Below are 14,321 nucleotides of genomic sequence, written 5' to 3'. Positions count from 1 at the left end.
TACGAGGAATTTAGTAGAAAACACCCATAAGAAATCAATATTTTCTATCTATAATTTTGCTCTCTTTACCATGTGTAGCAGATAATTCACTGCATTTCTATTTCCTACTCTGCAATTGTTTACTTCCCTATTTGGCATCACAATTTCAACGCCACATTTCTCGTAGACATTTGTACAGCAAATGGCCTTTTCCATATTTTTAATTCTCAGCAATAATGAAAATGAGGCTTGCATTAATGCATAAAAAATGGAAGATTGCTTGTATTGTTTGTCCAATATCAAGTCAAAGAAAGTGGCTTTACTTTGATAAAATTCGATATTTTTTTTCAAAGGCAAAAGAAGATTCACTTTCCAAATTTTCAAGCCATATGATTCCTTTGAAGCTAAAGTTGAATGATCATAATCTCCTTTGATTCCTACACTGACAAATGTCTCTTTTCTGAGGTCTATAAGAAATAAGCATGAGAGGCAAGTTTCGAACTTACGTAGAAAAATCATCAACGATTTACGGTATATCGCTTTCGACCACTTGACCACTCTCCTTTTTCGCGGCCGAGGATAGAAAAGTTGTGAGTCTCATTACAATACGCTTTAGATTCACACGCAAAATTTATCCATATAAACTCTGCATCCATGTAGTACAAATAAAAGAGAACCAAATAAAAGATAGAAAATGGCTAGGGTTCTTACATACAAACGGTAAACTTTCAACAAGACATAGCTACGATTTATATAATTTTAAAAGCAAAATGATCATACTACTCTTGTCGATTAGCTTGCTCTCTAAACTTCTTGTAAATATCACTTTTATAGAATTTTCTAGTCCTAAGAACCAAAATGACTGAAATTACACATGCTACCAGTGTCGTGGCCGTGATTATTATAAAAGCGAGTTTGTAACACTCAACGCCGATGCAAGTCAAGTCTTGCCCTTCTTTCCTAATGAGTCCTTTAGCTGCCATTTGCTTCGTAGCCTCTTTATCATATAAATAACCAGCTATTCTAACATTCAAAATATAATCCCCAAGTGGACTGGCCCCACCCCCTAGAGTGTACAATGTAGAGTAGTATTTGAGCCCAAACAATTCTGATATTATTGCAAAAATCAACGGCCATTGGGCTCCAAAACAGAACCCAATAATCACAGAGGATAAATATAGAGAATTTGGGACTCCAAAGGCGATAAGAATATGGCCAGTGCAAGAGAGGAGAAGTACTAATGTAAGCATTAAGGGACGGGGGAATTTATACTTTTCCAAGAAAATTTCTGAGGCGAAACCGGAGGCTACTTTTCCAAGATAGTTCCATATGCTTACTAGTGACACAAATGTGGTTATGCTTTTACTTGGATAACCTAAGGACTTACCGATTTGGCCTAGATTATCCATTGCTGTCAATGTACCCCCAACTCCAAAGGTTGTGACAGTAAATAGAATTATCATATCTATGCTGAAAATCGCTTGCAATATGTTGTAATCCTCGCCTCTTTCTGGTGGCTTGAAAGGGTTGCTCCACCACGAATCTGCCCGCTTTTGGTGCTTTAACAGATCGCTGGTTGTTGGTGGCTGAGGTTCTTCAACTGGTGGTGGATCTAGCAGTTGAGAGACAACTTTGAATTGAATTGGATCTTTGAACTCTTGTCTCTTTCGCTTCCAGACGTTGAATTCTTCTTTGATGACAACAGCCAGTTGAGAAAACAATAAAATCAGCACAAAACTGGCACTTCCGGCATATGCAACTCTAGGAAAATGAAATCTGTTTTGTAAGATAATCAGAATCATAATGAAACCCGCAAGACTTAGAGATGCATAGAGTAGACCATAGAAGATTTTAAGCTCATTTTCTTGCCGGACAACCTTCATCAGTCTAACTGTTCGGAGAAAAATACAAGAAACAGCCGCCGGAAGCCAACCAATAAGTAAAATAAGAGACTTAGAATCATTTCCATAAAAAGCATGATATAACTGTGTGATAATTGCACCGCTTAGGCCAACAAATCCCTTGAGAAGCCCTATAACTATTCCTCGACTCTCCGGGAAATTCTTAACACAAGTAACCAGTACCCCAGTATTGGAAAATGTTTGGGAATTTGCACCAATACATATATACAGACACATCTGCCACACATGGGGTTTGGCCGTCCGGCCGGTGATGGCCAACCATATCATGAAGTAGCCGAAAAAGTTCATGATTACACCTAATGAAAGAACAACCCAAGGTGGTGTAATTTCATTGATAAGACCAGACATGATTCCTATATTTGCGCCGACGTCTTTGAAGAATCCTATGAGGTTTAAGGTTGTCTGGTCATAACCTAGGGATGATTTGATGTCGCCGGAGTAGAGGCCGAACATATAAGTTGCACCAGACATGGACATGATTAAGAGGGAGGCAAAAAGCATGAACCACCGGCCGGTGAGCACTTGGAAGGTGAGGCTTCTGGTGGCCCTCCAACCACCGCCGCCGCTACTGAATTCGCCGGCAGCCATGGTGTGTTTCCTTTTTCTTAATACTACCGATGAAAATAGAAATTCACGGACTATGTTTTATGAGGTGAGAATCCGTGATCCTTTAATGAGCAGTGTGGATCCAGCAAAGCAATTATGTCAGTCTAGATTTTACCGTATCGTTGACTATCTTCTCGATTAACTTTTTTCTATTTTGGTGTCTTATTCGCTGTATCCCAATCAAATTTATACACGTCATTCTAATTCATAGGTGTCAAAACCTTATTGGAACAAAGGTTTTTTGTCTTGTTTAGTTTTCCAATTACAATAATTCCTGCTCCCGCTCACATGCCGTTTGGGTAATGGTGGGGTGCGGGGGTGATTATTTAAAGAAAAAAATTACCCCACCCTGCCATGTAACGTTAGCAGGGCAGTACAGACAGCAAGATTGTTCCAATTAATAACGCCATTAAGTCAGCCTCGCCGTGGAAAAATTGTAGCAGCGATCCTAAACTTTTTTTAATTTTTTAAAAATTTATTTTAATATTCAATTTGTGTCAATGAATGTCCCTAATTTTTCATAAATATGCACTTAGAGTTCAACTGGATGAAAATCATCCATTTGACCGTTAGTTGATCAAGAAAAGTGAACTTGGACCAACTTTGATCAAATTAAATGCAGTAAAATGATAACTTTGCTTATTTTTCAAATATTGACAATTAAAATAATAAAACTAAAAACAAAAAATAAAATAAATTTGCCCCACTCCACCTTTTTCTTCTCCATTTCTCTACCACTGCCTCTGCCAATCATCTTCTCCTCCACTTGCACTTTATTACAAAATGAAGATATGAATGAAGAAGAATAATGAGGCTATTGCAGCACGTAAATGGAGAAGAAGAAAATGATCATTGTATTCTCAAATGCTTGCAATTACAGTATATATAACAGAATAAAAAAATAGAATAAATGTTATACATGTTGCCTAACAGAATTTTCTTCTACACTCTTCTTCAACCGGTATCCATAGTATATTCCTTATGCAACTTGCTGGGTCTCTCATCTTCTAGAATGTTTTGCCGTTGACATGGCTTGAGGTGGGGTTGCTGACCTGTTTTATCCAAGTGGCATTTCATTTTCTCTTCATACTTCAACATCCCCCCGCAAGATGGAGAGTAGATATCTTCTGCTCCCATCTTGGCCAGATGAGAATAAAAACTAGGTGAACTTAATGCCTTGGTAAGAATATTAGCAACTTGAGCACTGGTCTTTACATGTTCAGTCACTATACTTCCTTCTTGAACTTTGTCTCGTACAAATGACAATCAAGCTCTATGTGTTTAGTTCTTTCGTGAAAAACGGGATTTCCAGCATTATGGATTGCTGACTTACTATCACAATACAAAGGTGCTGCTTGTGGGTGGCATACTGTCAAATCTTTGAGTAAGAATTGTAACCATGTTAGCTCACAACAAGTGCTTGCCATGGCCCTATATTCATCCTCTGCTGAGGATCTAGAAACTGTTTGCTGTTTCTTTGATTTCCAGGAGATTAAGGAAGATCCTAAGAAAACACAATAGCCTGTAATGGATCTTCTGTGTCAGGACATGATCCCCAATCAGAGTCAATGTATGCTTGAAGTTGCAGCATTGATGAGGCTGGATAGAATAGACCTTGACCTGGACTTCTCTTAATGTAACGAAGTACATTGTGTGTTGCATTAATATGTGGAATTTTGGGTTCATCCATGTATTGGCTTAAGAGTTGGACAGCATAAGATATGTCAGGTCTGGTTACGGTTAAGTAGAGAAGTCTTCCGATTAGCCTTCTGTTTATGGATGGATTTTTGAGCAATTCACCTTGGTATTTGAATAGCTTCATATTCTGGTCCAAAGGAATTTTTGCTGGCGTGGCTCCAATTGTGCCTGAATCTCTCAATATGTCTAGGGCATACTTCCTTTGACGAAGCACGATTCCTTCTTTTCTTCTTGCTATCTCAATGCCAAGGAAATACTTCAATGTTCCCAGATCTTTGATTTTGAAGTTTTCATCCAGCAACAATTTCAGGGAGTTGACTGATTGCATATCATTGCTGGCCACAATGATGTCATCCACATATACTAAAATGGCAGTGAATAAGTTCCCTTGAGACTTGGTGAATAGGCTATAATCTGCTTTTGACTGGACAAATCCAAGACCTATGATGAAGGTTGACAATTTTGAGTACCATTGCCGTGAGGCCTGTTTTAGGCCATATAGAACGCAATTTGCAGACCCTAGGCTGAGATGCCTTCGAATAGCCTGGTGGCAATTCCATGTACACCTCTTCATTAAGATCTCCATGTAGGAATGCGTTATTTACGTCAAATTGGCATGGGGACCATCCTTTGATGGCTGCCACGGCTAGTAAAGTTCTGACAGTAACCATTTTTGCAACTGGGGGAAAAGGTCTCATGGAAGTCTAGTCCTTCCTGTTGTGTGTATCCTTTGACGACTAGTCGTGCCTTATGTCTTTCAATAGACCCATCTGAATTATATTTGATTTTGAAAACCCATTTACACCTATGGCTGATTTCCCATCTGGTAAATCAGTGATAATCCATGTGTTATTTTGCTCCAGTGCATCAATCTCATTTTGCATTACCTTGCACCATTCTGGGGACTTTAATGCGTCATTGTAACTGTTTGGCTCTATGTGGGAAGTGATAGATGTGGTGAAAGCTTTGTGTGCATGTGAAAATTTATGATAGGAAATAGTTGCTTCAAGTGGGAAAGGATTACCTGGAGCTGGTTGAACCTTTTGCCCTTCAAACTCTTGGAATAGGATAGATGAGCTGGCCTGCTGGCATACGAAATTTTGCAAGTATGGCGGAAATTTTCTGGTTCTGGTAGATCTTCTAGGTAGGTGAGGACTTGTATTTATGGATGGTGAGGTGATATTTTCAGATTCGTTTAAAGGATTTTCTGAACTTGAGTTATCTGGGAAGATTGTAAAACTGGAATTTTTTGTTGGTGATGTGATGATGTTTGATGGTAGATCATTTAGTGGCCCATTGCTTTTGTTGTAAGATTGTAGAAGTTCTAAATCTTGAGGTTCAACCACATGATAATGGTTTATGGCTGGTGTTTGGATAAAGGGCAAGTTTGATGGATCAAGTAATGCATTAGTTTTTGACTGATCTATAGCCTTGCAAGGGAAAATGTTTTCATAGAATGTGACATTTCTAGAAATAAAGATCTTGTTAGTTCCTAAATCCAGCAGCTTATAACCTTTCATTCCAAATGGATACCCCAAGAAAATACATTGTTTGGCTTTTGGATCAAATTTGTGTCTATTGTGAGTGAGGGTAGTGGCAAATGCCAGGCATCCAACAACTTTAAGGTGGGAATAGTTTGCTTTCTTGTTGAGGAGAATTTTAAAAGGTGTTTTGTGTTTTGGGAGGGGTGAGGGAGTCCTGTTTATGAGGTATACGGCAGTGAGTACATAGTCATTCCAATATTTCATGGGAATTTCACTTTGAAACCTTAAGGCCCTTGCCACATTGAGAATATGTTGATGCTTCCTCTCCACTACAGAGTTTTGTTGTGGAGTTTCAACACACGATTTTTGATGCACAATTCCTTTTTCAAGATAGAATTCTTTCATGTTAAATTCCCCTCCATTGTCACTTCTAATTGTCTTGATTTTGGCTTCAAACTGATTTTCAATCATTTTACAGAACCTTTGCAAAGTAACACCAACATCAGATTTGCATTTCAAGGTATATATCCAAGTGCATTTACTGTAGTCTTCTACTATTGTTAAAAAATATTTTGAGCCATCATAAGCTACTTCATTACACGGTCCCCAAAGATCACAATGAACTAAATCAAAATATTTTGCTGACTGATATTGACTAGAAGGAAAAGGGGGTTTGTGCATTTTGGCTAAAGGACAGATCATACAAGGCTTGCTGTTATTTGTGGAGATCTGATTGCTATTTAAGGATATAAGAATGTTGAATGAAGGGTGTCCTAATCTGTAGTGCCATAGATCGAACTCTTCATTGTGTGTGACAGCTGCTGTGATGGTTTTGGTGTTGCTTACAATGTCAAAGAATGCTGATGGTGAAGTTTCCTGTTGTTGGAGATGGTACAGACCATGCCGCACCTTACCCATCCCAATCGTTTTCCAGGTTAAAAGGTCCTGTATAAAGCAAAAGTGAGACAGAAAAATAAGACAGCAATTCAAATTGGTTGCTAGTTTTCTAGCTGAAATCAAATTAAAAGAGAAGGATGGGACACAAAGTACATCATGCAGGATTAACTTTTCTGAAATTTGTACTGTGCCTATATGAGTGACAGTAACACCATTCCCATTAGGGAGTGTGACTGAGTGGGAAACCTGTGCCACAATGTTAGTGAAGAAGGAAATGTCACAGATCATATGATCTGTGGCACCTGTGTCTATGATCCAAGGTATTATAGCTTGTGTCTTGGATTTTGATGCAAACGCAGAGAGACATAAAGATATACCAGAAACATTAGGCATTTGATCCTCAGTAGTGCAAGGAGTAATGATTGAACAAACTTGGCTTGCCAAATGAGTTGATGGTGAAACACTCTGCTTGTTGAGAAGTGCTATGAGCTGAGTGTATTGCTCTTGCGTAATGGGAGAATGAGCACTCCTGGTCACCTGATTTACAGAATGATTGGGGGGTTTAACTTTGTTGTAGAGTTTGTGTCCTTGGGGGTATCCATGGATTTTGAAGCATTTGTCTATTCTATGACCAGGAAAGTTACAGTGGGAACACATTGGTATCTTAGGATTAGCCTTGTGGCATCTTTCCAGTGAGTGCCCTGCAATTTAAAAATGAGTGTAAAAATACTTAGCATTTCGATTAGTTGAGTGCTGATTTCCATTTCGAATTCCACGAGTCATCATTGCCATGGAGTCATTGGTTGGAGAGTCCATTGAAATCTGCCTTCTCTTTTCTTCTTGTTGTATAATAGAATATACTTCATTGAGATCAGGCAAAGGTTTGATTAGAAGAATTTGAGCTTTAATATCCTTATAAGATTCGTTCAGGTCCATAAGAAATCTCATGACCCAATCCCTTTTCTGATTATCAACAACAGTGCGAAGTCCTCCACAAGTGCAATCAGGTATGGATTCATAATTCATCAAGGAGAGTTTTGTATTTCGAAAAGTAAACGCTCACAGCATCTTGGTTTTGCATTAAGTTGCTGATGGCTTGTTTTACCTCATAAATTCGTGGGGCATTTTGTTGAGCCAATCGATGTTCTAGTTCCAGCCATAGCTCTCTAGCGGTTTTTGCATAAAGAGTGCAGGATTTTACTTCAATAGACATGGTGTTTTGTAGCCAGGCTATCACAAGATCATTGCAGCGGAGCCAGTGTTCTATCAGAAAGCTAGTAGGGTCTGGCTGTGTTAGGCTTCCATCAATGAACCCAAGTTTGTTTTTAATTCTGAGGGCCCTCTTCATAGATCTTGCCCATGCATAGTAGTTGGTGTTATCAAGTACATGAGTGACCAATATTGTCCCAGAGCTATCACTTCCACTTATATAGTATGGACTGTGGGGATGAGCAGGGTCATCAGGATTTGGTGTGGAGTACGTGTTCTGGTATTGTTGAGGATTTGGATTGAGTTTTTGATGTGCAGTAGATTGGGAATTTGGATTGAGGTCTTCATGCGTGGCAGATTGGGTATCTGTGCTGTGATTTTCAGCCATTGTTATGGCTCTGATACCATATTACAAAATGAAGAAGAATAATGAGGCCATTGCAGCACGTAAATGGAGAAGAAAATGATTATTGTATTCTCAAATGCTTGCAATTACAGTATATATAACAGAATAAATGTTATACATGTAGCCTAATAGAATTTTCTTCTACACTCTTCTTCAACCGGTATCCACAGTATATTCCTTATGCAACTTGCTGGGTCTCTCATCTTCTAGAATGTTTTGCTGTTGACATGGCTTGAGGTGGGGTTGCTGACCTGTTTTATCCAAGTGGCATTTCATTTTCTCTTCATACTCAACACACGTAAACCATCTACCATCTTCAAAATTACCTTTCAAATCTTTAAAACCCATTCCCAAATGAATCATTGTAAAGCCATATTCACACTCCTTTAAAATGAAAGAAACAAAAGAAAATTCCCAAAAGAAAAAGAAAAAGAAAAATTCTTACTGAAAGATATGTCCAATTAATTACTGTGAAAATGTTAAATCCAAACTTGACTTAAGTTGGCACAAAGAATTCAGAGTTTGAGCATCAATTTCTTTCGATTTTTTTCTTTATCAATTTTGATTTTCAACTTTTGATCTCCTCTTGCTACCACAGCTTCATTTTTTAGGAATTTAGTCATAGCTTTATTTTTGTGAGATCTTGCACCTTCCTACAAATACACTCCAATTTGTAGCCGGCAAGGTAATAAGATGAATTTAACGTGTTTCAGTTTTTAACTTAATTTAATTCGACCAAGCTTAAATTATTGATTTGTCTTTACTCTGATTTTCTAAGCTTTGGACATCGATTTGATTTCAAAAGGAAAATTTTTTCTGGAGTTTTGCTAAAAAGTGCTAAACTGCTATTTTATTACGCAGAATTAGCTACTTCTGATAGGGGCGGATTTTCATTTCCTCCCTTTTTCTGGGTATGTTTTGAATTTGAGGGTAGATTTATTTTATTTCATTTCATTTTATTTTTTGTTTTTAGTCTTATTATTTTTATTGTCAATATTTGAAAATAAGCAAAGTTACTATTTTACCCATTTTAATTTGGTTCAAGTTCACTTTTCTTGGTCATCTAGATGATTTCCATTCAGTTGGAATTCAGGTGCATATTTATGAAAGGTTTGAGACTTTCGCTAGTTCAAATTGAAGGTTAAGGTAAAATCTGCAAAAATTGAAAAGGTTAGAGATCACTGCTTCAATTTTCCCAAAGCCTGAAACTCCCGTTTTATTATCACTGTTTGATTCCATTAAAATTATAATTCATTTTTCCTTCTTTTCTTATCAATCACACATTCTCCAATAAAATGATGTTACATATAAATTCAAAATGTTTTTTTTTTTAACCATACATTTTTTTAAAAAACATTATTCCAATAACTATAATCTCCAATAATGGGGGGCCAAACGAGGGCTAATAATACTCCTTTCGTACTTTCATTTTCACATATATTATATAGGGTTTGTCTGATACTGATTTTGAGAATTGATCTTTTGATCGTTGAAAAGAAAATTAGGTCTTATCTGTGAGAGAAGAAGTAAAAAATGATAATTTGAATAGTGATATAACGATCAAAAAATTGATTTTTTTAAGTGAAAAATCAATACTTTGCACATGTTTTAAAATATAAATTTTATTTATGTTTTTCCTAACACACCCTTCCAATAAGGGTGCGTTTGATTGCTAATGTTTTTAATTAAAAATGTCATTTTTCACCAAATTTTTACTTTTGTACTATTTTGTTGATATTTTTTACATGAAAAATATTTTCCTACTTTTAATTACATAATCACAATTTCCTTGAAAAACAAGGAAAATATTTTCTATAGGAGAATAAGTTTTTAATTTTCAAGTAATTCTATCTTTCTCTCTCATCTATCCACCAATAAAAATGGACAAATATAACATTTTTTAGGTTGAAAATTAACTCAATTAAACACATTTAATTGACAATTTTCATACAACTAAGTTCTAAGAAATTTAATAGCTTAAAATTTATTTTCTTTCCATATAAATTTCATATTTATAATCAGATATACCCTAAATGGTGGTTTAAACAAGTTAATATTTCGTGCCCATCTGAATTTGAGCCTGAATATGTAGCATGATTATACATGTCAATTGTGGTTTATTTTCTCATATATTGAGTTAATGTAAAGGATTTCATTGAAACTTTATGAGGGTGTGCTTCGAATGTAGGTTGATTTTATGGTTTATTAGAATATGAATGTCCATTGTAGTTTATTAGAATATACATGACCATTATAGGTTTAGCAATGTAAGTTGAATTTATAGATTGATATATTGTTTTAATTTGTTGATTCATAGCTTAAGTAATGTGATTCATTCATTGGTTCATTCAATGATAATGAGATCTATTCTATGATTGATTCAATTTATTGCAATGTAGTTCATTATATGGTCATTGTGGATCGAAACATTCGATTCATGTTCGCATCTGAAGAGTTTCTTTAAAGTATAGATGGAACATTTGTCGAGAAAATCTATCAATATTCTCGACAGATGGTTACTGAATTTCTCGTCAATTTGAATGAATTACTTGAAAGTCACAATAAAATGAAAATGTGTTTGAGTTGCTTTAATATGTGTTGTATGAATTCATTGCATGTTAAATCATTCTCTAAAATTGAAATTTTTAATGTTAATTGAGTTGTAGATGGATTTCGAACTCCCTACATTAGGAGTAGCCGGAAAAGAGGGAAGAATAGTACGTAATAGAATTTCGTTAATTATGCATTACTTTTGGACTTATAATTTGTTGTATTATTTTTGAAATCATATCATAATGTGTACGTCGAACAACTTAGTTTTATGTTCATTTAGTTCATATTCATAGGTGAAAAGACATTTTTATTATGAGCAGGTTGTACAGTCGAGATATCATTTGTACGGAAACGTTTGTAAATAAGTTAGATGATCAACAATACTACCACTAATGCCATATTGAAATGTGATATCAATTAAAGAAAACGAATTATTGAAATATGTCGATAAAAAGGTCACACCAAATGAATGTATGATTAATGAAATTGACCCCAAAAAAAAAAGTTGATAAATGGAACACAATAATTGCAAATAGTTGTGTACTATAATACATTGAAACAATTTTGAGGTTTAGTCTTTCATCGTGAGCCTCCAACTTCTAACATATTTCTACACTTCATCTAAAAGAACAATTTACATACAAATTTGTAGAATATTACCATATCCCTTCTTGAATACCAATTTGTTCAACATCGTAATTGATTCAGATGATAATGTTGTAGATCAATCTAGTAGTCAGAAATCCTTTCACCGGTTCATTTCCCGAACTTGAACGAGGTTTCATTCCCATCATCTCCATTATTGAATGAGGAAGTTGATGACTTGTTTGCCTACTTGATCCCTTACGAAGACAGTTTATGTAATGATGACTACATTTCAAATGTCCCATCATTTGATATTATTGGCATTAGTTTCGATGATAAGATAGAAGATAATGGTAGTGACATATCAAATATAGATGACGCTTCATGTAGATGAAGGGTGTTTAACATGATCCAATATATTCAATTTATGTTATATTATTAATGTAAACCAAAAAATTATGTCCAATAATTGGCTCGGATTGGTATAGTTTATTACACCCAGCCATACTGTTGAAAAAAGTCAATGAAAACTATTGAGACCTACAGTTTAACTGTCTGGACTGAATACATCATATTATTTTTGAAAGACTATGGAATGATTTTTGTAACAAATTAAATGTGCAATTATTTATAGCAGACCTACAGTAAAACATCGATCGTATGACAAGTGTTGCTAAAGTCATATTACCTAGAATTACGATTGAAGTGATTGTGTTCCCTCGCCACTTCATTCATCATCTACGTGCACAAATGTTTCCTACACAACATGATGAATCTCAAATTATCACTTATACTTGAAATTAAGCAAATAAAATGGTAATCATTCTGCACAAAATTAATATATCGCACTTTAAATGCATACTTGAGGCACTTACGAATAAATCCTACCGAACAATTGCAAACTAATTAGATGAAAAGTTATAATATCTATCTCTACAGTTAAGAAATGTTGAAATTGATATGTTAACTGTCGATCTTGATAGTTAACATCTGACGAGATCGCATTTAAGGTGTATAATGGAAAAAAATTATTGATGAAGTAATAAATATGTTTATCAGTGCTCAACTACCAAACGATCAAATTCCAACAAAAAATTTACACAATACTATATTAAATAAGGAATATTCCAAAAAATTTTATGCTTCGAATGCAACTTTTTTCCTATAATCATTATCTTATAATATGTAGGGACAGTTTGAGTCCCATTATTTTCTAATAATGTATTTTGTAATAATAGATTGATGAAGAATGTATGGTTAAAAAATAAGGAAAAGTTTTGGGTTTGTATATAATATTATTTTATTGACAAATATGTAGTTAAAAAGAAGAGAAAAATATATATTTGAAAAGAATGGAGATCAAACAAGGGCTTAATGAATTATTTTTTATGCATACACCAATGTTTTAAAAACTGAACCTCACCGGCTAGTTCAATCTGGAAAACTAGGAATAGAGACCAAAATCGATCAAGTTAGACTCATAAAACCTCTAATTAAAAACTCGCTCCAAAACTCGTTAAATTGATCGATTTTTGAAAAATCCGTAACCTATTCCCGGTTTAACCAATTCAACCTAAGTAAATGTATATTTATTAAAATTTTAAAATGTATATTTTTTTAACTTTACACAGATATATTTTTAAATTTTTTTAAAATTCAACGGTTCAATCCCAGTTCAACCTTTTGACTCTTAATCCTTTTTTTTTTTTTTTTTTTTTTTGGGATTTATGGCCAGATCAGTTTTTAGAACATTAGCACGCACGTATAGTTACGAATTCGTTCATATACTAATTTTTAGGGTTTGTTTGGCTAGACTTTTGAAAAGCCAAACTGTTTTTAGATTAAAAACTTGTTTTTTGAACTTAGTTAATTTTTTTTTTTTTAATGCTTCGTCTGGCTAAAATAGAATTTTAAAAAATTAATCTAAAGTAACTTTTTCAAAAATAAATCCTTCTACGGGAAATCTATCAAACGAGCCTGAGTACTTCTTGGACTAAAATGATCACTTATTCAAAGAGTGATGTTAGACTGGTGTGGATACGAATTTGACTTTTCCATATAGTGTCAGACCAATTATTGATTGCTAGAAGCCGTCGGACATACTCCAGTGGTGCAAAAAATAGGAGTGAAGTTATCTCACATCTTGTTGACAGCCGCAGTGTGGAGGTTCGATTCCTGATATATGAAATTGAACTCCTTGTAGGGACAGTGTATAGGCAACTCTTGTTCGCTGGCTTGTTGGGGTACATCTCACTATTTACCTTCCTCACAAAACTCAAGGGACGGGACGGTGGGGCCCTCAAAGTTGGGGTTCAACCTTTTTTTTTTTTTTAAAAAAAAGAGAAATGTATGATGTAATTCTCTTAATTTATGTTCAATTTAACGTAATATATGCATTAAAACACTGAAAAAAATAATAATAATAATAATGATTGCATTAATAGGAACACCATATAGTCCCATCCATGTCAATATTTTTTTTAATTTCTACCATTAAAATCTTTGTAAAGGAGAAAGATGCCTAAACTCTTTGTTAAGATTTAACGTTCCAAAATTTTTTTTGTCTTAATAAAATTTGACACTTGAACATATCGTATTTGTTAAACAAATAGAAATGTGTCGAGTTTCAAAAAAATAAGTTGGGGGTATTCCCATTTATTAAATATATGGTGTGTCAATGTCTCCAAAATATTGAAGGGTTCTACTACTCATACATCAAGCTGTCAGCCCACCTCACAAAAGGGGAGCCCGCGATTTGTGAGGAGGACTGTCAAGTTCGGTATACAACCATCAAATTTCAATATTGAAAGGATAATTAAGGAAAAAACAAGTTCGGAATATCATTATTTTACAAATAAGTTTACCTACAAATGTATAAGTACTTTATGAATAAACTTTTTTTTACATGCAAAGTTAACAATTAATAAGCTGCTTATTAAAAATAAATAGTATTTTCATGCATTCACACACGAGAGAGAGAGA

General features: G+C 34.8%; 2 protein-coding genes across 2 annotated transcripts; both read right to left on the bottom strand.

The window, feature by feature from the left end:
• Window positions 1-596: 596 nt before the first annotated feature.
• LOC111372207 (protein NUCLEAR FUSION DEFECTIVE 4-like) lies at window positions 597-2,796 on the bottom strand. Its single transcript, XM_022994433.1, has one exon. The coding sequence runs from the start codon at window positions 2,487-2,489 to the stop codon at window positions 759-761; it is 1,731 nt and encodes a 576-aa protein (XP_022850201.1). The 5' UTR covers window positions 2,490-2,796; the 3' UTR covers window positions 597-758.
• A 4,805-nt stretch (window positions 2,797-7,601) lies between these two features.
• LOC111371965 lies at window positions 7,602-8,183 on the bottom strand. The gene has a single exon (XM_022994109.1). The coding sequence runs from the start codon at window positions 8,181-8,183 to the stop codon at window positions 7,602-7,604; it is 582 nt and encodes a 193-aa protein (XP_022849877.1).
• Between the last annotated feature and the right edge of the window lie 6,138 nt (window positions 8,184-14,321).

This window comes from Olea europaea, chromosome 23 (genome assembly GCF_002742605.1).
Source record: "Olea europaea var. sylvestris chromosome 23, O_europaea_v1, whole genome shotgun sequence".
NCBI classification, from domain to species: domain Eukaryota; kingdom Viridiplantae; phylum Streptophyta; class Magnoliopsida; order Lamiales; family Oleaceae; genus Olea; species Olea europaea.
The sequence above is the reverse complement of the archived record's forward strand: the minus strand, read 5'-3'. Positions and strand labels throughout refer to the sequence as shown.

Bases quoted from the DNA above. Each gene is read 5' to 3' on its own strand.
- LOC111372207 (XM_022994433.1), bottom strand. From the start codon at position 2,489: ATGGCTGCCGGCGAATTCAGTAGCGGCGGCGGTGGTTGGAGGGCCACC.
- LOC111371965 (XM_022994109.1), bottom strand. From the start codon at position 8,183: ATGGCTGAAAATCACAGCACAGATACCCAATCTGCCACGCATGAAGAC.